Source organism: Alosa pseudoharengus, unplaced genomic scaffold, assembly GCF_046254945.1.
Source record: "Alosa pseudoharengus isolate Yale_2024_CS ecotype anadromous, Long Island Sound unplaced genomic scaffold, YU_APseudo_1.1 YU_APseudo_1.1_scf_5, whole genome shotgun sequence".
Lineage (NCBI taxonomy): Eukaryota > Metazoa > Chordata > Actinopteri > Clupeiformes > Clupeidae > Alosa > Alosa pseudoharengus.
Window position 1 is genome coordinate 26,819,290 of NW_027468837.1, and position 26,470 is coordinate 26,845,759.

The 26,470-nt window shown below is 42.6% G+C and overlaps 2 protein-coding genes across 3 annotated transcripts in view; one reads left to right on the forward strand and one right to left on the reverse strand.

The window, feature by feature from the left end:
- LOC143103796 (tetraspanin-31-like) overlaps positions 1–3,275 on the forward strand; it is a 12,247-nt gene extending 8,972 nt beyond the window's left edge. The window contains exons 5-6 of the mRNA XM_076267617.1: positions 1–55; positions 606–3,275. The exon at positions 1–55 is cut by the window's left edge and continues 62 nt beyond it. Coding sequence (XP_076123732.1) covers positions 1–55; positions 606–680 — 130 coding nt within the window. The 3' untranslated portion in view covers positions 681–3,275. The remainder of the gene's footprint in view (positions 56–605) is intronic.
- A 512-nt stretch (positions 3,276–3,787) lies between these two features.
- cdk4 (cyclin dependent kinase 4) lies at positions 3,788–24,345 on the reverse strand. 2 transcript variants are annotated; one of them, XM_076267312.1, is made up of 10 exons: positions 24,107–24,345; positions 22,992–23,062; positions 22,270–22,317; positions 21,414–21,628; positions 19,676–19,811; positions 17,460–17,627; positions 7,817–7,926; positions 5,195–5,245; positions 4,951–5,086; positions 3,788–4,696 (listed from the first exon to the last, which is right to left on the reverse strand). In XM_076267312.1, the coding sequence occupies exons 3-10, from the start codon at positions 22,297–22,299 to the stop codon at positions 4,619–4,621; spliced, it is 924 nt and encodes a 307-aa protein (XP_076123427.1). In that variant the 5' UTR covers positions 22,300–22,317; positions 22,992–23,062; positions 24,107–24,345; the 3' UTR covers positions 3,788–4,618. The 2 variants fall into 2 exon arrangements, with proteins under 2 accessions (XP_076123427.1, XP_076123428.1); XM_076267313.1 differs by lacking the exon at positions 22,270–22,317.
- Positions 24,346–26,470: the final 2,125 nt, after the last annotated feature.

Here is a 26,470-nt window from a genome sequence, read left to right on the forward strand (position 1 = left end):
CGGCAAAGTCCTCAAGATCCTCGGAGGAGTCGGACTCTTCTTCAGTTTCACACAGGTGTGATTCACACGCACACACACTCACACTAGCTCTCGCTCTCTCTGAAGTGTGAAATGTAGGCTGGCGTAGTGCTGTAACATCCAACATATTTTCTTATCCTTTGTGGATGGCTGGTGACCCATAAGCTTTGTTATGTGCAGTTTTGTGTGAAGGGGAAGAACTCTGTATTTATAGAACAAGCTTGTTTGACGAATGATATTACCGGTATGTGAAGTTTGAAGCTGGGCAGAGAGTAAAACAGAAGATAACTTCTGGTAAAAACTCTATTAGACATAGGTGCTTTATGGGTTGCACCTTAATGACCATGGGAAATTGTGGGTCCCAAGGCGAGACTGTCCACAAGACCACTCTAGCAGACAATCACTTGAATGAGTGATGGAAACAATGAACTTTGCTATTCTCTCTAAGTGCTATTTATGAGGGTAAATTATTGAATCCATTTCCTCCCACCTTACTCTCTCTCTCTCTCCCTCCTCTCTCTCTCTCTCTCTCTCTCTCTCTCTCTCTCTCTCTCTCTCTCTCTCTCTCTCTATCTCTATCTCCCTAGATTTTTGGAGTGTGGCTTGCCATGCGTTACAGGAACCAGAAAGACCCGCGTTCCAATCCCAGTGCTTTTCTGTAGGAGCTCTGTCTCCATGTGGCTAAATGAGTCCATGTTTAACACACACACACACACACACACACACACACACACACACACACACACACACACACTGATAGATTCACTCGTTCTCACTCACTCTTACACACAAAGACAGACTGGATGTGCCAATCTATCTTAACACCTTCTCCACTGTGTGCTAGTTAACAGTATGCATTCCATATAATGTCATAATGTGTACTGTTTAACCTAAACAGTGCTGTACAGTATCAACCTTGGAACCTGTTATCAGTTAGTCATCAAATCATGCATTACTGAAGTCAGGGTAACAAACACCTGCAATAACACAAAGTTTGACTTACTCAAGTCTGCATCGAACTCAAGTTTCTCAAACCCCCATTTGTTTTCGTTAAGTAGCAGTTACCATTTTATCACTTAATTTTGTGCCTTGATGGTAAGGGAGAAGGGACAAACTGTGCCTTCTATAAACCACAGGTTGCTCACATGGAGTAAACTCCGACCACTCCCTCTCCGGCTCACACTCAAACTACACTCCCCTTATTATTGGTCTGTTGGGGTGGTTGGTATTATTATTATTATTATTATTATTATTATTTTGTCGAGTTATTTTGTTATCAGTGACAATCAAAACAGTTCAGCTTCTAGGCCGAACTCGACGCGGGCAAAGGTCATGGCGTGATCAGACGCGTCAAACAGTATCTCTCCTGCACAGGAGCCGGTCTGTGACCGTTCTCTGAAAGACAACTCTGTTTGCTGAGGGGACCGTCCCTCCCATCTGTCCCCGTCTTGACCGCCCGCCAGTTAAGATACCGAGCCGGTACAAAGGGCTCTTTTGAATGAGGAGGAGGGTGAGAGCTAAGCTTAGTTCCTGACTAAATGAAGTTAGCAGTGGAGCCTCTTCATTCAACACAGTCAGTGTAGTCACTGCTAAATTAGGCGCCATCATGCATGATTGGGGTGCGCCATTCTCATGCTATTGATCAGAGAATCTGTTGTTCATTTAATCGGGTTTTTTTTTATTGCCTATTTGGTAAAATACAGGCATTTATTGCTGCAGAGATAATGACCTAGCAATTTTGTTGAAAAGATTTTTTTTCCAGTGAAGTAGTATACAGGTATTTATATTTGAGGTGTGTGTGTGTGTGTGTGTGTGTGTGTGTGTGTGTGTGTGTGTGTGTGTGTGTGTGTGTGTGTGTGTGTGTGTGTGTGTGTGTGTGTGTGTGTGTGTGTGTGTGTGTGTGTGTGTGTGTGTGTGTGTGTGTGTGTGTGTGTGTGTGTGTGTGTGTGTGTGTGTGTAAGCTTAGTCTCAGTGATGCCGAGTGATGGAAGGAGCGTGGTTGTCTGGCTTTGTGCCAGCGGGGGTCACCGCAGACTTCCTTCCTGTGGTCTCTCCGGTGACCACACTAAGCAGCCCTCACTTCACTGCTTTCAGTGGCCTCTTGTGCTGACGCTCTCCCTCCTGTAAACATTCACAGGGGGGGGGCTGCCTTTCATTTCAAGGGGAGTCACACAGAAAAAGCCCATGGTACAGACCTTTTAAATGTTAAATCTAAAGGGGCCAGTGGTGTGTGGGAAGATATGGGCGGTATGTTATGTGATAAAAAGCAGTTGTGTGATCAGGAATTACTTCTCTCAGCTGCACACCAAATTGACTTGTGGTATTGTGAAGTGGAAGCAACTGGCTCTCGGTCAGAGCTCCTCATGAAATCTGAAGTTCATATTTCTATTGAATGAAATGAGAAAGGAGAAGTTGGTTCAGGGTTGGGCTGGGGTGGGGTGGGATGATTAATCTAACCAAAGACTGTATGTATACCGGTACGCTGAATTTCTGCTTATGTAATTCATTTTTGTGCATTCTGAGTTTCATGTCCTGTTTTTTTTTTCTGTCCAGATTGTTTTACCTGTATGTGTCATGTGCCTTGTCCTTGCTTTGTTTTCATCTGACTGGTCTCTTGATTTCTGCTTATGTAATGACACCATGTTCAGATGCCATTGACCACAGTTTGGCAGAAGGCAGCTCAGTTCGCCTTTACTGGAAACACATGATAGGACTAGAATAATCTAAACACCTAAAAGTATTCATTGTATTGAATCAGTCTGTTTTCATGATGGCTTTCTGGCCTCAAACCAGGAGTTACACTGAGACTGAATTATATCAGCATGGAGCAAAATTTGGCAACCAGAGTTTTGATGGTACTACTGCACAAATATCATATATAATGTCCTGCCAGTGTTTTCTTGCACTTTCTTTAAATAAGGTTCCACGCAAATGACATGATGGGAAAATCCCTGTCATTGGACGAATGGACTCTGACAGCAGTGCCTTAGGAGTCCCAACAACTTTTAAGTAAATCAAGTGCTCCTCATGAACTGTGCCGTGGTCTTGTAATGGCCATTTTAATAAAAAACACAATTGTTTAGAGGGCCCTGGAAAACATGCGGATCAGAGCCATTTGTCTTGGACGTATGCCAAAGCAATCACAGACCGACTGGTCTTGACAGTGTTCACGCGGCCTTCTGTCTCCCAAACTGTGTAGTTCATCCTGCTGAGTCTCTTTTTGTACTGATGGTCTCATTAAATGGTCTGATGAAAGTTGCGAACAGAAGTGTTTCTTTACACACACTTTAAAATATGGTTTGTGTACCAGCCAAATCTACACGAGAAATGTTCATAATGATCAATAGGTGCCTACAATGAGGGAATGCATTGTTACATTTAATGTGCATTTATATACTTTGCAGATGCATTGCAATGTGAAGTGAATTATAATCCAATTCACCGTCAAGCTCGTAAGTTTTCTTTTTTACCAACGGATTCCAGGGTTTTTAGTCTTAAGTAAATGTGACAAAGTGGTTCAAACTAAGCAATAAAATAAGCAAATATCAATATTTCAATAATGTTGATAAGTGATGAAGGAAGGTAGGAGTGTATGTGACTGGTTGTTGAATTCAAATATCAGTCTTTTACTAGACTGGGCTGCCTTTAAATGACTTACAGAGTCGGGTTGAAAATGTGTGTATCTTCACTGGGGGTATGACCTTAGTGATTTTTGATAGCCACCAGTTAGAACCAGTTGACATGTACCACAAACCAAACCAGTCGAGTGTATGCTTAATGTCATAGCAGCTTTATTCATTTTTCAATCTTTATGAATATCACCACATCACATATACTGTACACAATGGGATGCAGTGACTGAGAGAATGACCCAAAGGGAATAGTGAGGATGCATACATGTTTGTCAATCATTTGGGCAACTCTCCATGATCAACAACTTCCCGTGTTACTGTGGGTGATTAAGTGTGTGTGTCCTCGTGAACAGTCCCACTCCCTCTCAAAATATCCGGCTGATTTCGCTAAAAAAATAGTTTATTATGTACCACATTTAATACAGGACTACTGGAAGTCTGTTTCCATTTGACAGTGAAAAACATTCAAACCTCCAGGAAGTGTACATAACTGGTAATATAAAGCATATTTTCAGACGTTGGTTGACTCAGACATATCCAGTCTAAGCTATACATCTTGATTCACAAAACACTCATAACCTTGCTCGTCACATCTCATTCCTATTTCATCTATGGCACTAATCTGAGTAAATGGCAAGTAATTATGAATGGCAGTTTTGCCATCTCAGACTAGCAGTCATGATGTGACAAGCAAGGGGTAGCTAGCTAAGGTTGATCACCTGATCAGGAATGGGCACACCTCCACATTAACATCATAGGGATTTGATACTTAATGTACGGGACTACCTGTGATGTGGCGTACAACCCAGATGATTCTCCTGTGGCGCAGTCGGTGAGGTTATCATTCAAAGCCATTCAATAGCGCCTCCAAAATAACTCACACTTTAAAATAATCCCTTTACCGGTCGTCCTCACATGTGAAATACAAAATAAAACGAGGATGGTTTAAAATGAGGAATGCCACGGCTTTAACCCTCTGTCAGGTAGTCGTGTTCGAGAGCAGACATGGCCGAGATTCTTCTCAGGGGGTCAAAGGTGAGCATTTTCTGTGTGGAGAGACAGGGGCAAACATAAGATGAGGGTAGGGGTTCAAGTTAAAGCTTTCTTTACCAACACTAAATGAATGGAAATGGAATGAGTGAATTTAGCTCATGGATTTAGTATCATTGATCTCAGGGATAACCATTACAATCATAACACAGATGTCAAGGGCCACAACCAGAAAAAAAGGGCATGTAAGTGCGTTGCCACCAGGAGCGACCACAGGTGCTCTAGAGTGGACTAGGGGTCAGTGCTTCACCTTGAGCAGGTCTTCTCCTTGGCTGCAGATCTCGGGGACGCAGTCTGTGAGTGGCCGAGGCTTCTGGGGGCTGAAGTTGTGGCGCTTCAGAGTGATGTCAGCAGGCCACTCCTCTTCAGATGGCAGACCAATCACGCTGGGGGAGTGGACATGTGAATAAGGAACAGGAACACCCACAACACTGGGATTATCCAGAATACCAAGACGATGCGGTCAGCCCAGTTTTCATAAGCGGCCTACTTACTCAAATATCTTCCCCAACTGGTCTGCTTCGGACTCCCCACAAAACAGGGGTCTGTGAGAGAGAGAAAAAAAATGGGACATATAAAGCTACACTCTTAAAACGAATGTGTTGTCGCTATCTGGACACAGAGATGAGTTAAAAAACAAGTTGTGTTATTTTCAACACATATTGTGTAACAAATAAAAAAAGAAACACAAACCGTGTTGTCCCTATCTGGACACAGAGATGTGTTAACGCAAGGTGTGTTGTTTTCAAAATATTCGTTTTAAGAGTATCTGGACAAAATCCACATAAAACAAGTGTTGCTACGATGATTCATAGTGCCACGAGTTCAATCTGGTTTATGGAAATCTGTTATTAGGACTGCAACTAAGGATTATTTACATTCAGGGGTCTAAGTGACACAAGATTATTGATATGTAAGCCAGAGGTATGATACATTTGGCAGAGGTAAACTTTTGTGCATGTGTCATGGTGAATGTTTTCTTTTCAGTTTTAAATATAAACCCTTTGTGTAAACAGTTCTTGCCAACAATTGTTCACTTTGAACTGTAAACAAAAAAAGGTAATCACCATGAACGTATTACTCTGCTGAATTTTGAACTGTTGCATTATAGTGTCTTTCTATACAAAAGTTAAATTACGGTCCAGAGGTTGACTGCTTCCTCTATCCGGAGGATTAAGAAGAGGGGAGACACTCATTCTCCCTTACCATACCATGCAGTACCAAAGCACACCACATGATGGCGACAGAACATAATGAGCATCACCACCCTGCCCTTACAATCTTTGTGCCAATGTGCCAGTTCTTCTTAAGTCTTCCCTACAACACCAAAGCTCTCACAGTACTCCAATGAGCACGTTGTCTGCTTGAGATGGAAATTAAGTCCCCTGTCTTGTGCTGTGCATACTCACACAGTGCTCAACGACAGACAAAGAGGGGCGCAGCCAGCAACAGATTTGTTTTTCACGGAAAACAAACATGTCGTTACAATCTGTTACCACAATATTAATCACAATACTGCCACTGTAGTTTGAAACCAGATAGTTCCCACACTGATATTACTCTTGATGAAGTTTTGTCTTTGATACACCCAACACACACTAGTGTTGTCACGATACCAAAATTATGACTTCGATACGATACCTGCCATAAATATCACGATGCTCGATACTAAAACGATACTACGGCTATCTGGATATCTGATATCTGGAGAAGAAAGGACTCATACCTCCTCCAAGTGTATTGAGTCATTTGTGTTGAATTTGGTGCACTTTTGTAGTGTGTAGGTCAATTCTGGGTTCTAAACTTCCTACATAATTATTATTTTTTTATAGTCAGTAAAATAGTAGGCCTACTTTGTGTGATTAAGTCCTTTATTGTTTGTTATAGTTCATTTACATTGTGTTGTGGCAATAAAGTAGCTTTAAATAGCCAAACTAGGCTAGATCAAGGTCAGTGTTAAAATTACTGCATGCAAATCACTGAATGCTATGCAGAGGGGCCTAATCTTTAGGCCATCTGATGTACAGTATAGGCTACCCTAGGCCTTTCCGTGTTCATGGGATTTCTTTGACAGTTGCAAAGGGGAAAATGTGAGGATAGTCTTCTTTGTGCCCAGTGTACAAGTACAACGTTCCAACCACTCAGGTCTTCATCAGATAGGCCTACACCATTACCTGTTGCAATATATCTGTGTGCATTCCTACATTACGTCTATTTCTTTGATAACATGATTTGCTACCACGTACTGTAACAATAAGCCGCTATTATTATTAGGACTCAACACGCTTTGGTGGTGTTATGCTGTGGGCTTTAATTAGCGCATTTCGGGTAGCCTATCCTACATCTGGGCAATAATTATTGAACAAATTGCAGTCTACATGCCATGACAAATATTACCAGTAGTAGGCTGCTACTGACCGAACATGAAATAGATCGTTTACAAGTTATGGTAATGTTATTCTGGCGTGAACATTGCGCTTTCATCACGTTAGCACCCTATGATTACAGCTCGTTATGTCTCGTCAAAATGATTACAGCTCTGTCTCGTCAAAATTCATTGATGAAGGAAGGTTCGCTTTATCCCAGAGAACCATACTCGTTTCACTTAGGCTAGACTAAAACATAAGAGAAGAACTTGGCACTAACCATGTAGTCGTGTTTTCTATAGCATATTCGTTAACCTGTGTTCTTTGAACTCTTTAAAAATGTTGGGATATATCTGCGAGGTGTTTAGCCAAGTTCCATGCGTAGCCTACTGCTTTTAAATGACTTTGTGTACCTGATGGCTTGCCTTCACGCGATGTATCTGAAATAGTTGCAGATTTCACTGCACCTTTTGTTTTATCCACAAGGCCTAGAACTGTCGGCAAAGAACTATGTTGACGTTGGCTGCGCACTCACTCACTCAGAGCTGCCTGCTTGACACGCCCACTTGCCTAGATGCGTGCAAGGAGCAGTGGGAGCAGCAGTTGACACAGACACAGAACGTTATTATTTTAATAAAGTATCGATTCTAAAAACGTCTGAAATCGTATCGTTTTTTGCGTGAAGGCATCGCGATACCTTTTTAGTATCGATACACCGTGCAACACTAACACACACACAGAGACACTCACTTGCGTCTGAACATCTCAGCGAAGATGCAGCCTGTGCTCCATATGTCCACGGGTGTGGCGTATGTGGACTGGAGAAGGACTTCCGGGGAGCGATACCACAGCGTCACCACCTGGGGTAGGCAAGGATGGGGGGAGACCAGGGGAGACAACAGACAGACAGATAGAGGGTGGGGTTGAGTGTGTGTGAGACACTTTGACTGTTAAAAAATCTTTCTTTAAAAATTTTTTTTTTTTAAAAACAGATCAAATAAAAATAAAATATTAACAATTAAACACAAGCCTATAGCCTACCAGGGTCATCAAGTCTGTCTAACCACTTCTCTCCGCACACAACAGACGGAGACAAACATCTGTTTGGAAAGGAAGAAAGAGAGAAGAAAAAAGATTGACTGGTAGAGAGAGAGAGAGAGAAAGAAAAAGAGATGAAGAGGAAGAAGGTGCTGCTGCTGATCCTCGTTTGTTTCACATTGTGTTCTGGGAGAGTGCTTCGCCGAAAGTCTGTCACATGAAGTAGGAGTACAACTGACACCGCAATTTCCATCGGACTTCCCAACTGATCTGGGTCTGTTCTTATTTACCACTTTACAGTTCTACTGATTTCCAGAGTTCTTAAATTATGGCCTGTTCGTGATATTGCATGGAAATATAACTGGACAAAGTTCACTGTTGACGCAGTAACACTAAAACAACACTGTTTTTTTACTGTAAGGTCTGATGTCGTAGCTAACAAACTTCTATTCATATATGAAAGGAGACTGCTTTTGAACTCCCCTACATGAAGGAGATTGATGATGGCCAGAGTGGGACTGAAAACATTTTGCACCTCACTGGGTAGCACCATGCACTTCTTGATGAATTAAAGGTACAGTAAGTATCGTTGCATCGGCAGTACGTGGTGTGCGAGTGAACACGTGAAGGAGACAAACACACACCTGGTCACCTGCACATATATACATATCAGGCATCCCTTAAGTCTGCCGATGGGGCCATTAGGAAACTTTCTTGAATTTCCCCTGGGGATCAATAAAGTATCTATCTATCTATCTGTAACTATCTATAACTGGTTAGCACTCTGGACTTGTAACCGGAGGGTTGCCGGTTCGAGCCCCGACCAGTGGGCCGCGGCTGAAGGGCCCTTGAGCAAGGCACATAACCCCTCACTGCTCCCCGAGCGCCGCCGTTGAAGCAGACAGCTCACTGCGCCGGGATTAGTGTGTGCTTCACCTCACTGTGTGTTCACTGTGTGCTGTTTGTGTTTCACTAATTCACCGATTGGGTTAAATGCAGAGACCAAATTTCCCTCACGGGATCAAAAAAGTATATATACTTACTTATATATACTTATACTTATCTATCTATCTATCTACTTGAAGGCATGGAAAGGGTGTACTGGTCACTAGTAGCAGGCAATCATTCCAAGTACATTACGCTAAATTCTCTTCATAGGCTACAGGGGACAGGAGAGAGGCCTGAACTGGACTGAGCCATCAGGAAACTTGAAGCATGGACAGGGTGTACTGGTCACTATTAGCAGGCCACCCTTCCAAGTACATTATGCTAAATTCACTTCATAGGCTAGAGGGGACAAGAGTGAGGCCTTGAACTGGGCATGCATGTGTAGCTGGACACATGTTTCTTCACTTCCACACCCACACACACACACGTACATATCTAACACGCTCTAATTTCTAACTTCCCCTGATGAGTGCACCGATGTTGGTTTTGAGTTGTGTGCATAAGAGGGGAACATCCTCTTCAAGGGTGCACATGTTGCACGCAACTTCTTCTGCATGTCGTGCACTCGTGGGTGTGTTTGTACAACTGGTAACTGGGATGTGGAGGGCCTGTTGCAACTGTGTGTGTGTGTGTGTGTGTGTGTGTGTGTGTAAATCTACCAGAGAGAAGTATAAATGCATGATAAGAACCTGACTTGACACGCTCATGGTGTGTGGTCATGCAAACATAATCATCATTGTCATTCTGGACATAATTGTATATAAAAGTTTCCTTGCAAAAGTCTTTTTTTTGTGGGAACACAAAAGAGACTAATGCCACCCTCATACCGAAAGACTTTGCAAAGATTTGGAAAAGATTTCTGAAAGATTACAGTCTCAGACCCTCTCACATCAAGTAACAGACTAGTCACAAACTAAGATTTTGCAACGACTAGGAATCTTGCAGGGTCACTGATTACAAGACTGCAACTAGATTATTTCCCACCATGCACTAGATATCAACAGGTAGCCTACTCATATCGAAGTCATATTTTCCTGTTTCAGCAGTACTGTTTCATGTGTGACATCCCTAACTGATATACAGAAACCTAACCAACTGTGAAAGGCGAACAGACAATAGGATCACAAAGGGTCTCGGCCACATTCAAAACACGAGGCATATCCCAGTCAGACATGTGACACCAAACACCAGACATTTTTTTGGAGTATTCGCCAACGTAAAACAACCAATATCTCAACAGCCTTTTTCTACACACCTTGCATGCTTATTTTAGGTGACTGTAACACCCCATGTGTTTTGTTATAAGCCCAGCCTCAGGACAGTCCCCGTCATGTCCATTTATAAGGTACCCACTGCCATGGAGATTAGCATCTTAGCCTGCAGAAGCAAATGCATTGCATTGCCCCAATATCTCTACAACCAGCAGCTAGAGCAAATCAGAGAGCAGCATCTACACTATTCCGTTTTCATTAATCAAACAATCTCCGTCCATATGAGCGTATTCAGCTCTGGATCAGATATGATCTCAACTAGACTACCGTCCACAAACACACATCCCATTACCATTCACTTTGGTCAAACCAATCGAATAATAGCTTGCCGCCTGCATATAGGAGTGAGGTGTGTATGAGTGGTGTATCTCTGTGTGTATGTGAGTGTGAGCACAGTGTGAGTGTGTGTGAGACAGAGATATACAAGTCTGTGTCTGTGTCTGTGTCTGTGTGAGAGAGAGAGCAAGTGAGTGTGTGTTTGAGAGAGCGAGCAAGAGAGAGAATGAGTGAGAGTGTGTTAGGGCTGTGCTTTCGATAATAAAATATTAATATTTTCTTTAATAAATATGTCCACATGCGCAATATATCGCATCGCCTCTGCCACCAAATATTGATATTTTTTATTTAAGCATTAGGCTTAACACCTGACACTTGCTATATTGTTTTTATTATTTATCAGTATACTGTGATCTACACATTATACTGTCCCGGTGGTACACATCAAATTGTGTTTCCAGCTCAACATTTTCATATTTTCGGTAAAAGGTATTGCAATATACCGTGATGTATTGTATCGTGACCCATGTATTAGGGATCGACCGATATATCGGCCGGCCTATATATCGGGCCGATATTTGCGTTTTTTACGTGTATCGGCAGATAAGCTGCTGCATTCTCCGATAGTTTTTTTCCCCGCATTATTAACATACAGGCGTCCACAGGCTGTTGTGTCCACACAACTCTGTATTGCTGGAGACGCTGCAATTCATGTGCAGACTGCCCCTTCCCCACAAGCAGAGTGCTGAAAGCCTGCTCTTCAAGACAACAGTAAACTTTAAACCTTCAAAGCATCTTTTAACTGTTTGACTTAGCTGAAATATTGCCATACACTTTGAAGGTGGAAGCAAGTTTGTGGGTCCAAATGGAAAACACGAATGATAGATAGGCTACTTTTTTAATGCTTAATCGTTTATAAAACTGCTTGCCATTGTATTTAGAGGGAGCTGCAAATAGCTATTTTGTAGGCTAGCCATATTCATGCGCTAGCTGTTACAAACACTGGTCATATGATTAAGTAGCCTAATGCCAATGTTGTTCCGTGGTATTTGTGAGAGTTTTATTCAGCGACCACCTGGCTGAGTGTTGGATGCGTGTGGTGTGTGTGTGTGTCTCCCTCCCTGAATGCCTGTTCTATAAAACTTGCCATTGTATTTAGGGAGCTGCAAATAGCTAAGTTGTAGGCTATCCGTATGCATGCGTTAGCGGTAGCTGTTACGAACACTGGTCAATCATATGATTAAGTAATGCCGACGTTGTTCCGAGATATTTGTGAGAGTTTTATTCAGCGACCACCTGGCTGAGTTTTGGACGCGTGTGGTGTGTGCGTCTCCCTCCCCCTCTCCCTTCGAGCGGGGCGGAGTTGCCATCGCAGAGATATCAGAGCTTTAATAATGAGAGACGTGTAGTTGAATATTAATTCGTGTTAACATTTATCATGTACCAGACATACAGTGTATGCCTTACTTGTTTAGAGCTGTTTGCTAACGTTATCATTATCAATCCAGTTCAATGGTGGTTCGTCAGCTACCAAACAGAAGTTTGTGTGTGCGTCTGGTCTGTCTCACTCAGTGGGACACACGCATCACAGCGATATGAGAGTGCTGCGCTACCTGAAGGAGATTTTAAAACTTTGAGAGATACGTTTTTATACCTTTTGACGTTGATGCCGTTTAGAACAGAAACATCTGACACCACGTTATTTCCACGTTATTTTCCTCTGCTGATTTATGTTCTAGACAGGTGATATTTTTGAGATATGTGCTTCCTAGAGGCATTTTTTTGTAAAAGTTGGGAACAGGACTTTTTAACATAATTAAGGTGTGCTGAATCCAACTAGACCTGTTCCCAAGCTGAATTTTGAGTTTATGACCATCTAATTTGCATAAACAAAATGGTTGCCAAAATGGCGATTTTGGGCACTTTCATTGGGCGGATGTCATTATACCATGTAAATTAATTCATATTGCTCACAGAAATCTCCCTTGGCCAATAGATCAAGGATACAGGCTGTGAAAAAAAGAAAAAAAAAATCTAGTATTATGCCTATGTTAATTACCTGAAAAAACCTTTGAAAAATGTAATTGTTAAAATGTTATAACTGAGCAGGCACACGGTATTTGACGAAAGAGACTTATGTTTTTTGAGGGTCAAGAAAGATGTGTAGTGATGAAATGTAAAGTTGTGGCCTATTGGTTAGGTCTTCGGGCTTGAAACCAAAGGGTTGCCGGTTCGATCCCCGACCAGTAGGAAATATGTGGGTGGTGGAAAGGTTGAGCACTAGTCTCCCATGTCCACATCCACGGCTGAAGTGCCCTTGAGCAAGGCACCTAACCCCTCATTGCTCCCCAGGCATCACTGTAGCAAGGCAGCTCACTGCTCCAGGTTAATGAGTGCTTCAATGTGTGACCTGTGTGTTCACTAATTCACGGATGGGATACATGCAGAGACCAAATTCCTTGAATACCCAAGTATACTTGGCCATAAAACCTGATTTACATTACATTTTACATAATTGAAGCGAATTAGTTTGGTAATGTATGTAGTCTCGGAGTAAGTTACACAGTCTTTTACCCATTTCGGTAACACTTTACGGTAAGGGTACATGAATTAATTTATGATTTATGTATTACTTCATTCATTAATATCTAATTAATCATCAGGAATTTACTGAGTTCATAGTTTGTCATTTGTGACCTCATACATGAACACATTACTAAAGTATTAGGTACGATGGGCACATCATTATGAATTATGATGTATTAACCATGATCATGACTTTATTTTTCTGCCAAAAATGTGGTCATCACTGCTCAAATTCTGATTTGAACATAACTTTGGAGTTCTCTAAACACATGCTATTATTCACTACTTTAGTTGAGGGGCCACAGACATGATGAATGCATGAGCAATTATCCTAAAATTCATGTAATCATGATGATCATGCTTAAGAAATCATAAATCACAATGATACAGTATACCCATCACACCTAATGCTTTAGTTGATGTGTTGTTCATACGTGAGGTCATCATGCATGAGAGTATATGAATTCATGTCAATTACCGATGATTAATAGGATATAAAGGATAAAGGAAGTAATGCATAAATCATGAATTAATTCATGCATGAATTCATGATAATTCATGTACCTTTACCATAAAGTGTTACCCATATTTCTTCATAACCTTTGTGTTAGTAAAATGATTGAATGTCCTGTGAATTAATAGCTAGATGAATAACTTTATAACTAGTGCAAGTTCAAGTTACTTTATTTGTACCCAGAGGTAGATTTTGTTTGCAGTATAGAGTGCTTCAAGAGAATTTGCCAGAACAGGAGCACAGAGGATGCCATCTTTACGGGGATAATTCACTCTGCCCTGTCCCTCCTTGACAATAGCAACACCTATGTGAGAATGCTGTTCATTGACTTCAGTTCAGCATTCAACACCATTATCCCCTCCAAACTGATCACCAAACTCAGTGAACTGGACATCAATACCTCCCTCTGAAACTAGATTCTGGACTTCCTAACCAACAGACTGCAGTCTGTTAGATTAGATAACCTCACCCACTCAACCCTCACCCTGAACACCGGTGTGTGCTGAGCCCTCCTTTACTCCCTCTTCACCTACAAGTGCATACCTGTACACGGCTCGAACACCATTGTCAAGTTTGCAGACAACACTACGGTGATTGCTCTCATCAGCAACAATAATGAGGCAGCCTGCAGGAAGGAGGTCCAGCACCTAACATTGCGGAGCACCGACAACAACCTGGCTCTCAACACCAAGAGGACCAAAGACCTCATTGTGGACTTCAGGAAGTCAAAAGCTAGCACACAAAGCATGTCACCAGTTCATGTTTCTGGGTGTCCACATCTCTGTGGACCTCTCTTGGACCCTCAACACCTCTACCTTGATCAAGAAGGCTCACCAGCATCTCTTCTTCCTGAAGAGACTAAAGAACACAACCTCTCTCCTCAGATCCTGGTGAACTTCTAAACCTCTATCGCTGCACCATTGAGAGCATCCTCACCAACTGTGTCACAGTATGGTGGCAACTGCTCTGCCTCCGACTGGAAAGCACGGCAGAGGATGGTGATAACTGCTCAACGCATCACTGGTTCCTCACACCCCGCCATCAACGCCCCCCCCCCCCGGTGCCTCCTTGCCTGTGCCTGTTGAGGTGTTCATGTCGATGGCAACCTTTACAAGGACAACAAGGAGGCGAACATTTTGCCCCTATCCCACACATAGTATTCTATTTATATTTATAAATGTACACACTTTATTACACTTAAACATAGCGATATTCTACTGATATTTATACTGTTCATACTGCACATACACTTATATATTTTCAGTGCTCTGCACAATGACAATGAAGTTGAATCTAAGATAATCTAATCAAATGAAACATGTGACTGCTGGCCATCTTTCTCATTTGGAATCAAGGATATGATGCTATCTTGTTAGTTAACGGTTGTTCGTGATTAGTTCAAAGGAACTCCAATGATTTTAAACTCCAAACATGTGTCCACCCACCACGAAGAAGATGTTTACCAATGAAGTCAGGCCACACTCTTTGCCAAAGAGTATAATAAGGTGATAATAAGGTTAATTAGCATAATACAATTTTTTTTTTAATTTTTATATTTTTCATAGCCTTTACTTTTTATTTATTGCCCACGGGAGATTTCTGAGATGCATAGATGTGAACAATATTAATTTATGTACATGGTATAATGATGCCCATCCGAAGAAAGTGCCCAAAATCGCCATTTTGGCAGCCATTTTGTTTATGCTAATTAGATGGTCAAAAACTCAAAATTCTGCTTGGGAACAGGGCTAGTTGGATTCAGCAGTTAATTATGATAAAAAGTCCTGTTCCCAACTTTTACTAAGAAATGCCTCTAGACCCATATACAAGGACTTTTTCTTGAAATAGCACTTGTCTATTCTGTGGTTGACAAATCTGGCAGCTTTTTTTAGAAAAATACAGACATAGAAAAATTGAAACCATGCAGTCTAAAATGACAAATCAAGCACTTTATTTCAATAGCTACTTTTCAGGCTTATTGTTTTCTTAAATTATTTAAATGTGTTGACAAAGGACATTTTGTGATGACTTGAATTATGTCTTATAATATGTTAGCAAGCAATGAATCATCAAGGCTGTGTTGTAAGATGTTGATGAAAGCATTTTGCACAGTTAACCATATCAGTGCACCCATCCATAAGTTCAATAAATGTTCCTTTTTTAAATTGAGACTTATAACATTTGTTATCATCATTTGTGTAATTATGTGTCATTTGTATGATGTAAATTGAGGGAGCAAAATAAAAGCAGTATCGGCTCCAAATATCGGCTCAAGAAAATTGGCAGCCTGTATCGGTCATCGGCTAAGGCTGATGGAAAAAAAATCGGTATCGGTACTAAAACATCCATATCGGTTAGAGATGCACCGATTGCAATTTTCTGGGCCGATACCGATTTCTCATAGAGTTTGACCTGCCGATACCGATTTTAGCCGATTCCGATTTCATTTCTTTTAACCATTTTACAGCACACACACAAATAGTTATTTTACAGCACACACACAAATAGTTATTTTCTATCTTTTCTTTGATAGAACATGTTAATATAGACGTGTAATCAACTTATCAATGATGAAATGGCTGTTAAAAAAAATGGAACCGGTGAGCAGACATTCTTTTTCAAGTCTAACTTCAGATGCAGTATCAAATTATGGATTAAGTTAAGTTATGGAACACCCATTTTATGCTTCTCACATCCAATATCCAACTAAAGATTTAAGAACAATTTTCATGATACATTTGAACATACTACCATGTAACATATTTTCATATGCATTGATGAATTTATGGGAGGGCGAGGGAAAAGTGGTAGCAGCCTAGGCTATCACGCAAACACAGGGGAGAAGTGCTAATAGCGATTAGGTGCTCCACCATATGAAAACAGTGCACGTCTGTTTTGCGGTGAAAAAATGAAATCCAAATTCCGGTTAAATGCATCAATTAGGCTATAGAAACTTTCAGAGACGGTTGATTCAGTATTCAGAGCATCAGTTTTCTTCATTGTAGGCTACTATGTCAAAAGCAACTTTAACGTTTGTTTGCCTTTCTAATAGGCTATCGTTTGTTCACTTTCACGACATCCACTTCTCAATCTGCTAGACTAGGGGCATAGCCCTAGTCTACGTGCAGTAAATAGTAAGAGTATTTTTTTTTAAGTGGAGTAGAACTACTAGGGCTACTGTATGTCGCTGCTTGTTGACATCTTATTATGTAGCCTAGCCTATGATCGCTAAACTTTGATTATTTTTAATGTCGCAATCGTTTATCTCCGTTCAGCAGGCTTGTGGTTCAGCTGTGGGCACGCAATTAGCGGCAGTGACGGGCGGTGATGAGCGATGTTTACGTAGCCTAATGAAGTGACGGCTTAGTAAATTCCACGCAGTAGGCCAATGGTAAAGCACAGCGTTTGCTGCATAGAAAAACTCAGTAGCCTATTAGCGCTTTCTTTGTAGCCCTACATCCAGCCCTGAGTGTTGGCCTGGTTGCTAGCTTCTTCAAACTTTGCAAACTCAGCTGGGTGTTGTTACAATTGCGGTGCACGAGTGTATTTGACCGGCATAAAATCGGCATGTCTCAGACTGACCGGCCGGTCGCCGGTCATGGCCAATCACATGAAAATCGGCCGATTCCGGTCACCAGCCGATCTATTGGTGCATCTCTAATATCGGTCGATCCCTACCATGCGTATCGTATCGTGTCTGTGTATTGCTGATGCACAGCCCTAGAGAGTGAGTGTGTGTGTGTGTGTGTGAGTGTCTCACCACAGGTGTGAGGGCCATGTGGCAGCTGTACATGCGCGCCAAGCCAAAGTCAGCCAGCTTGACCTGTCCCCTACTGGTCACCAGGATGTTCTCAGGCTTCAGGTCGCGGTGCACCACACGATGCGAGTGCAGAAACTCCAGACCATTCACCAGCTGCTTCATCAGGTCCTGACACACACACACACACACACACACACACACACACACACACCTAAATATCAGCATATGTACACAATACACACACATACATATGAAAATGTCTACATAAAGGCATACCACACACACACAAATATACATATCAGCACAACACACACATATATAATACATGAGCACATATAACTACACACTAGCAGATTAAAACACAAAACACTGCGTTGTGCTGACTGCCCGTACCCTGACCCGCTCCTTGAAGTGCCTTGGACTGGGAGGCTAAAGCCCACAGGCCCAAGCATCTCTTGCTAGCAGGAATCTTAAGGCGTCAGGATGGAAGTTTACACAACATACAGTACACACTGTACAGCTACGTATCATAAGGCTACCATTACATACAGTAACAAAACTGCTGGAACAAGACTGACATTAAATTTTCAGTGAACTACTTTCATAGTTATCATATTTCATATATATATATATATATATATATAAAATAAACCCTCACAAAACGTTTGGTCAGAAGTCAGAATTTTTATTCAACGATTTTCTTCGAAGTTCACGTTAATAGCATTTATTTACTATGAAAATTCAAAATGTTAGGAAATCCCATTTGGCTGGAAACTGGAAACCACTGCATGTGAACTCAAATTCCTCAAAACTCAATCAATCAGTCTAGTAGGAAAGAGAAAAAAAAAACAGTGGTTCTTGGCCAAATGGTTCAAAAGTTATAAACAAAATTCCTACCTGGAGACTGATCTGAGAGGGGAACTGCAAACTGGTTAAACAGTGTTTTGGACCTTGTACCATCATGTGCCAAATTTCATAGAAAACCGCGCTACCAATAAACACCAGTGCCTGGATCTTTAGTTCTTGGTCTGAGTGTGCATGTGTGAGTGTCAAAGTGTGAGTGTGTTTATGTGACACTAATAAGGGGCCGTGCACACGACGCCGGTTTTTGTGAAACCGGTGAGGTTTTGTTAACGGTTACGCCTTGCATGTACACGACGCCGGCAGTTTAGGAGACTGAAACCGATAGCTTTTGAAACCGGCTTCCGAAGTGGGAACTTTTGAAACCGCCGGCTAACTTTCGCCGTGTAGACGCCTGTAGGTGCGAAGCCGGCAACTTTATGACGACATAGCCCCACCTCTCAACTCAGCCACGGCACTCGACCGGACATGCTGCTCGTCAAAACAAACCAAACCACTTATTTATCATATTAAAATGTTTTTCTTTCCCCTGTCATGATTTATGTGCACAATGTAGCCTATCAGCCTTTAGTGGCTAAGTTAGAAGCACACGTTAGCTTAACTTAGTTAAACATTAGCTTACTGCATGTTAGTGTTTTCTCCAGTGGTGCTCAGACCTAATGCAATGCGTAGGCTAAGCATTTGAAATTTCACATAGCAGTCACATACCTTGAAAATGAACTTTATTAGTTTAACAGTTGAATTGAAACCCGAATTGTCTGTAGTCTCCTTATTTCATGCGACTGCTTAACCAGAGCACTTATTAGACATTCTCTGGCTTAACAAACTGTTTCAACAATGTTTTCTTTGACGCGATTTACACGAAATTATCGTGAAGCTTCTGCACAGCGGCGCCATTCGCTGGTCTGGCATATGCACTACAGCACATTTAGCCGGTTACACCTCTGTGTGTACACGCGAGGTTTTTTCTTGCCGGAGTCGTTAAAGGTGTGAAAGCGGTAAGAGAAAATCCACCCGGTGGTGTCGTGTAAACGGCCTCTAAGAGATGGGACACTGGGTGCCTGAGAGTGGGGGGTAGTGTGTGTGAGAGTGGGGGGTAGTGTGTGTGTGTGTGTGTGTGTGTGTGTGTGTGTGTGTGTGTGTACACATGTGATGGCTTCACTAAGTAGATCATCAGGTCTTGGTAAGAATGACATACTGTGTTGTGTGATGAGAGTGATGAGAGAGTGTGTGTGTGTGTGTGTATGTGTATGCACATGTGGGGAAGTATATGTATGTGTGCATGTGTGTCTGCAGTTGCATATTTATTTGTCGGTGTGTGTGTGAGAGAGTGAGAGATAGATCTCGATCCTTACCCTAATAGTGTGTGCTGGTAGGCCAGGAGCCGGGGCTTTCTCCAGATAGGTCTTCAGGTCCTGGTCCACATGCTCAAACACCAGCGTGACTTTGGTCTCCTGGTCCGTTCGAGGGGAGGCACACACATCCATGAGCCTAACACACACACACACACACACACACACACACACACACACCCCCGGGGGAAGTTGGAACATGGTTAAATTCCAGGCATGGGAGAAGCTATGAAGCATACTCGGCAGGAATGAAACTATTTCTCTGCAGCTATTGAATACCAGAGACATGCAGTCGCTACAGAATAGAAAGCCCAGGAGAAAAGCAAAGAACAGATCTTGGGGCTTAACACAATTAGTTAAACACAATCTAATGAATGCAGATTCACAAGTTTAAAAAAAGACCCTCCTCACTTGTGAACTCTGTAAAGACCGCACTGTCTTTAGAACCTCTGCTTACACATTTACGTAGCACTTTCACTATGATTATACACACAAAACTTGAGTCATTTTGAAAACAAATATACACATGGCTGCACACGTCCACATTCAGCCGGGGAAAAGACTGTGCAAAGCAAGCTAGCACTGTAACCGCTCCCACCAAACGCAACGGAGCACAGCTCAGCTGAGCTAGCTGACTAATCAGGAACCACATCAGCAGCCAAGCACAGACTAGCCCACACTAAAGGTCATGGCGGCCCTGTGAGCTGGCATTTCAGCGATTGCAACACAACACTGCAAGGCATCCGGCTCTTTTTGTTAAAAACAAAAATAGCCCTCTTTTCAATAAAAGCCTCCCCCCCCCACACACACACACACACACACACACACACACACACACACACACACACCCCGACCCCACAGATCTGGCTCATCTCCTTTGAGCATGAATGACCACAACGAGAAAAAGCACAGCAAATGAAGACACCATGGTTTCCATTGACTAAATGTAGCCCCGAGATCATCGTTCTGGCCAAGCATGCAGCCTGGTTGCAAGCAGTAGGTAGTTTTCCCCCAGTCACCGGAGGGGTCTACTGCAGAGGGGTGGCCAACAGAACCCCCGTCTACACTGAATTTCATTCAGGCATTACAGAGCATTTGAAAGTCAACGGCAGGCTGACTTTAAACTCTGACGCGTGCTATTTTTGTGTGTGAATGACATAAAATTGACAGGCAATTGAACACAATAGCAAAAGTTGAATGATGGAGGGAAGAGAACTACCAGCAGCCTGTGTTTAAGTGAGAGACAACCGTGATATTTTGAGTGAATGAACTTTGATGAATGAGTTGTTTTGAGCCGGTGAATGTGGAATGAGTCAAGCACCTCAGGCGGAAAATACCTGCAGGATCACAGGACCTTTCCTTTCAGCGAGCTGCCAGAAGCACGCAGCAAAACACAGCAAGCGAGAGGGTGAACGGAGGGTCTTGTTTAAAGAAGAGAAAGTTGACACTGATTCAAAGGCTAAATACGTATCCTGATACACAGGACTGTACATGAAGGTGTTAGCGCGCAAGTTGTGCATGTGCCAGTTCAGGGCAGCCTGGTTTGCACAATATTGGGATCTCTATGGAATGCCAAGGTGTGATCGTGTGTGCATGTAGGTACCAGTCAGAAGGCGTCTCTCCCTTATTTTGATGTGGTCTAACAGGTGTGTGTCTGTGTGCTTGTGTGCTAAGCAACCCCCTTCTCCCTTACTTGACAACGTTGGGATGGTTAAATTTGTGTGTGTGTGGCATCCCTTACTTGACGATGTTTGGATGGTCGAACTGCTCAAGGCGCTTGAGCAGCGCCACCTCCCGTACGGTGGAGAGCGGCAGGCCATCCTGGTCCGTCTGCACGCGCACGCTCTTCAGCGCCACAAACTGTCCGCTCTCCCGGTCGCGCGCCTTGTACACTGTCCCGTAGGCGCCGCCGCCGATCTGGGCCACCGGCTCATACTGCACCTCCTGAGCCATCGCCTGACCGAGGAGGAGACCGAGAGAGAAAGAGAAAGAGAGATGAGGATGATGGAGACTCAACCAGCCAAAGGGGAAAAAAGAGAAAAAGAAAGAAAGAGAGAGAGAGAGAGAGAGAGAGAGAGAGAGAGAGAGAGAGAGAGAGAGAGAGAGAGAGAGAGAGAGAGAGAGAGAGAGAGAGAGAGATGGAGAAAGTGAAATTGAGGCCACAGATCATGATGTGGAGTGGACCAGAGAGAGAGAGAATGCAGTTAAAGAGAGAGGAAGTAAAAAGACAAGTGAAAGGAGACAGAATGACGGCAGACGACAGTCAGTGGCTATGTGCAAGGGAGGAAGCCGTGGGAGTGGTGGTGGGGGGGGGGGGGGTCGGAAAGAATTGGGAAGGTCACAAAGGATGTGGGAGGAGAGAGAAAGAGAAAGAAAGAGAGAGAGAGAGAGAAAATGGGAGACACTGGAGCAGACACTGGAAATTCTCACACAAAAAAAGCTACACATCTTAGCAGAACGTTGTCTGGTTGAGTGTCAACCCCATAGAAGTGTTTTGTTGGTAAACGGAGTTGTTCTTTAACAGAATTGAAAAGAAAACTGGATGGCTTCATGCACAAAGTTGAGTGGAGAATTAATTTATAGGACAATCTGAATACCTGGTATGCATATGCTGATTGACAACCCATGCGGCCAATTAAGAATCACTGAAGGGGAGAAGGGGGCAGACAGAGAGAGCATACAGTATTTACATTTGGACAAACAGTCATTATTTCCAGGATGTTGCTGCATCATGGCTGTTGTTATAGCCTCACAGAAGTCCATGGGGATTCCCCACCAGAGGCTTAGACAAGAGTCTTCACAACCATTTCATGCCCAAACATTTACAGAAAAAAAGCAATTCAACATCAGCAACGGTGCAATATATTATCACATTATTCTATTACTGAGGAAAGTTCTACTAGGATTGAATTATGAAGACAAATGAGGGAACCTGAGTGTAATGTGAGGGGGGTCAAGGAAAACGGAGGGTGCATGAGGATAAGCTGCCGTGGCCATGGTGTTTAGCTTTCAACATGGCACCTCTCATTCCCTCCACCTGTCTTAACGTTCAGCTCAAAGCCCCAATACTCTCTCCCTGTTAACCTTACTGACCCCTGACTCTTGTTAGCAAGAGCTCAGCTGAGTTGACACAGGCACCCTAAAATGGGACAAGTCGCGTGCATGTCTGAGTGTGTGTGTATGTGTGTGTGCGTGCGTGTGTGAGAGAGTGAGTGAGTGAGTGAGAGTGTGTGAGTGTGTCAGAGAGAGCGAGAGAGAGCTGAGAAGGAGTGAGTGTGTGTCTGTGACTGTGTGTGTGTGTGGGTGGTTGGAATCTGACCTGATATCCAATGCAACAAGGGTTCAGTCAACACGACATTCCTGAGGTCAGCCACACAGCACACTGGCACCCTGCAGATGGATTGGGGGGCGGATTAGAATGAGAAAAAGAGGACCCGACTGGAAAAAAAGATGAGAGGGGCGCCTATGGCGTCAGACGGTTCTATCTAGCATGTTAGAACTTCGCAAGTCGCGCTAACTGTGTGGGCAGATCAAACGGGAAGGCCGCACAAACAGCAAACACGTATGCTATCTGTGGATGTGGCTTGTCTGAGGGAAGGACACGAAATGTCATGTGAATGGGGTCGGGTAGAGCTAGTTCTAAACGTATTCTTTATGCATATTTTGCATTCTCTGAATTTTCGCCTTTGTTTCAACACTGAGGAATGGGGAAAAGGTATAAACGTTTTATAACTGGAACACACATGTGTTTACAAGCTGAAATAATTTGCTGCGCAAGCTTTACGCATCTATGACAGCCTGGCATCAGTTAAAATGGCCTATTCGATCATTTGTATTAGTACTAGTTTCTAAAAACTCAAAGAAATCTGGCAATTAAAACCCTCCCACTACATACAAAACTTTGCGTTTTTGCCTAGTATTATTCCCCTTCAAATAATAAAATGCAGAGATGCACAAAAGTTAAAATGTTTCGTATTTTCATTCTTTAAACAAGAACTACACGTCAACAAATGGAGGGTTAATGAGAGCTCAATTGAATGAGGGCGAGGAGAAACTCCTCTTCCTCACACGTGGTGGTGCCCACACAGAGGTTCTCCCCTTTGTTAATTAATCGTTGATGTATTCGACCAGGCCCGTAAAGTTCAGAAAGTGTTAAAATGGTTTTACTGTTGTCATGTATTCTTCGGTCCTGTTTTAACCACGTAGGCTTTACTCACTATGGAGATGTTGGGTAAATGCAAAATGCTTCTCAACACAATCATCGAGTTTGGGGACTAACATTGTTTGTGCAATTGTATTAATCATTTAATTAATCTATACCCAGGAAGAAAACTGCTCTGAAAGCAACCCGACGGATGTAAGGTTAGCAAAAGATTCTAAACGCATTTGGAGAACATGGAACACACTTTAACTGCATCAACATACTTTACTTACCACGTTCCTTCTCGCTTTCTTTTAGCAAGCTAGCCAGGAGTAGCCAGTGCCACACATTAAAAATGTAAACACATTATCATCTCTTCATATTGATCCGTTTTCCGTAAGACTGCATTCGCATGTAGTCTCACAGTAAAGTATATTTTGTTTACTTCCAATGACACTTGTTGATGTCTTTGGCGAAAAAAACTGTCTGTAACTCAGGCCTGTCTACTTTTTCTCCTCTGCTCAATAAAGCGGAGGCGCTTCCTGTGCTATCAGCTGGGCGGAGCCACATAGGCTAGGCGCTCCCTCCGTTCAGCCATTCAGAAGAACTTTTTATTATAGCGTGTTTGGGTTCTTAAAATTAATGTGCAGTATACAACCGCTTGGGCAAGGAACGATAACACATTGTTGATATTAAGCGATTGAATTGCATGCGTTGTCTTAGGAGAGCGTGTCTATTTGTTGCTAACATCATCTTTGCTCCCATGATAGATTATGCAATCGATGCAAATAACAACTTATTTTGCTATTGTATTAACATTGAAAACGCCTTCTGATAAACATTTTAAAATATGTTAAACATGCCGTGGGAAGAGACATATTTTTCTGAACAGGACTGTCATTATCTGAGGATCCACCAACCCCTGTGCACGCTGAGGATCCGTGGCATGAACAGATGACCGCGCACGAGGTCCCGCCCTTCTCGCAGACACCAATTCGCTGTGATTGGAGGACTATCTCTGTTGCTAGGCTCACCCGCAGCGCTGGTTCGCTGAGAGAAACCACAGTCTTAAGTAAAAAGCAAGAGAAGAGTTGAAAGACCGAGCGCCTTGAAACGATACGTTTCACATACACATGCACCATTCAGGTATCATGTGACGCTTCATGCATGAACAGATGTTTTATTAGTTCATTGTGTCTGTCAGCCTACCTTAGGCCTACTGGTAATGATGAGTATCGGAGAGGGATAAAATAACTTATTATGATAGGCTAGGCTGACTGTTTTAGGGTTCAGGTTTGAACAGTTAGCTAATCACATGTTTTCTAAATGTGATGTAGCCCAACGTGTAAAAAGACAATGAGATGTCCACTCATTTCACCATACTTTTTGTCAGTCTACAACCATTAGCCTTCCAAACACATTTTCAAGCTTTCCTCTCAAAACAAATGTGCAAATGTGTCCAAAAGCATGCATGGCATTTAATATGCTGTATTACCATGGAAAAGCCCAGGGGCTCTGGCTGGCCCTTGATATAATTGACTCTGTAGGTAACCTAACGAAAGTGGTTTGAAGGATGACTCATCCTTGACTCAAATGGCACCCTCCCCACTGTGGTGAACACTGATCTCAGATGGCTGCCCATGCCACTAAAGAACCTGTTGATGTTCTACACCAGGCAGTGAGGTCCTATAAATCCAGAGCCCTCTCCCTCTCAACAACAACCACACATTCTCACAATCCAGTATGATTGTCTGTGATTAGTGGCATAGCCAGGAATTCTGGTCAAACAGATTGAACTCTGTGCAGTATCCCCTTTGATAAAGCTGATCGTCCTGTGGCTTTTGTGGTGTTTCCTGCCACCGGGGTCCATAGGAATCCTCCCCATCATTCACCCCTTTTGGGAGGGCCGTCCCTGCTATGAACCCATTTAATAATGCCAATAGATTCAGACACAGTTTCAGCCTGGAGCATGACAGCTAACACCTACAACCTCCCTGCCTACATCCAGATCCCGGGACTCCAATCTTTTTAAAATTATAAAGAGTTTTATTTCCTGGTCTGTTTTAGGACCAGATATCTGGAGGGCAGTTGGAAGGTTGAGCTGACATTTCAAAGCTATTTCTGCAGTGTTAACTGCCTCAATTAGTGCTTTGCTCATACACATTTTATTGTGCATTTCATAGTTTTATTCCTATTAAAGTGATTAGAGCCAATAAGGGCCTCTCTAATTTGTCCATTTCACTGTATGAAATCCCCATCCAAAATATGTCTCACTGAGTGAAATGTGAGGTAAAACTAATTTGTTCATTAATAGGCAGACCAAGGGTTACTGCGGCCACAGCTACTGCAGTAACACCATGCCATCCAACTCTATCTCGGACAGAGAAATAAAAACATTCCTCTTGAACATGAACAATCTGTACAAAAATGTTCTGTCCAAGAATGAAAAATAAAATATGTTCAAGAGTTTAAAGTAACTGAAATTACACTTATTATTTCCTCAAAAGCTTTCAGTTAGTCAGACAGTTGTCTTTTTTTTTCAAGCCCAGTTTTCCATTAGGGCTTTTAAAACAGCCATTCAGAATGTCTGCCTCCATGGTTCCTCTGCCTGGCTGGAGGATGACGACAGAATCATTCACAAATTGAATTCTGCCAAC

Bases quoted from the DNA above. Each gene is read 5' to 3' on its own strand.
- cdk4 (XM_076267312.1), bottom strand. From the start codon at position 22,299: ATGGGTTGTCAATCAGCATATGCATACCAG. The intron at 7,927-17,459 runs GTGAGACACTCA...TGCCTACCCCAG, and splicing joins ACATGGCCCTCACACCTGTG to GTGGTGACGCTGTGGTATCG. The intron at 5,246-7,816 runs GTGAGTGTCTCT...TCTCTCTCACAG, and splicing joins GCTGAGATGTTCAGACGCAA to ACCCCTGTTTTGTGGGGAGT.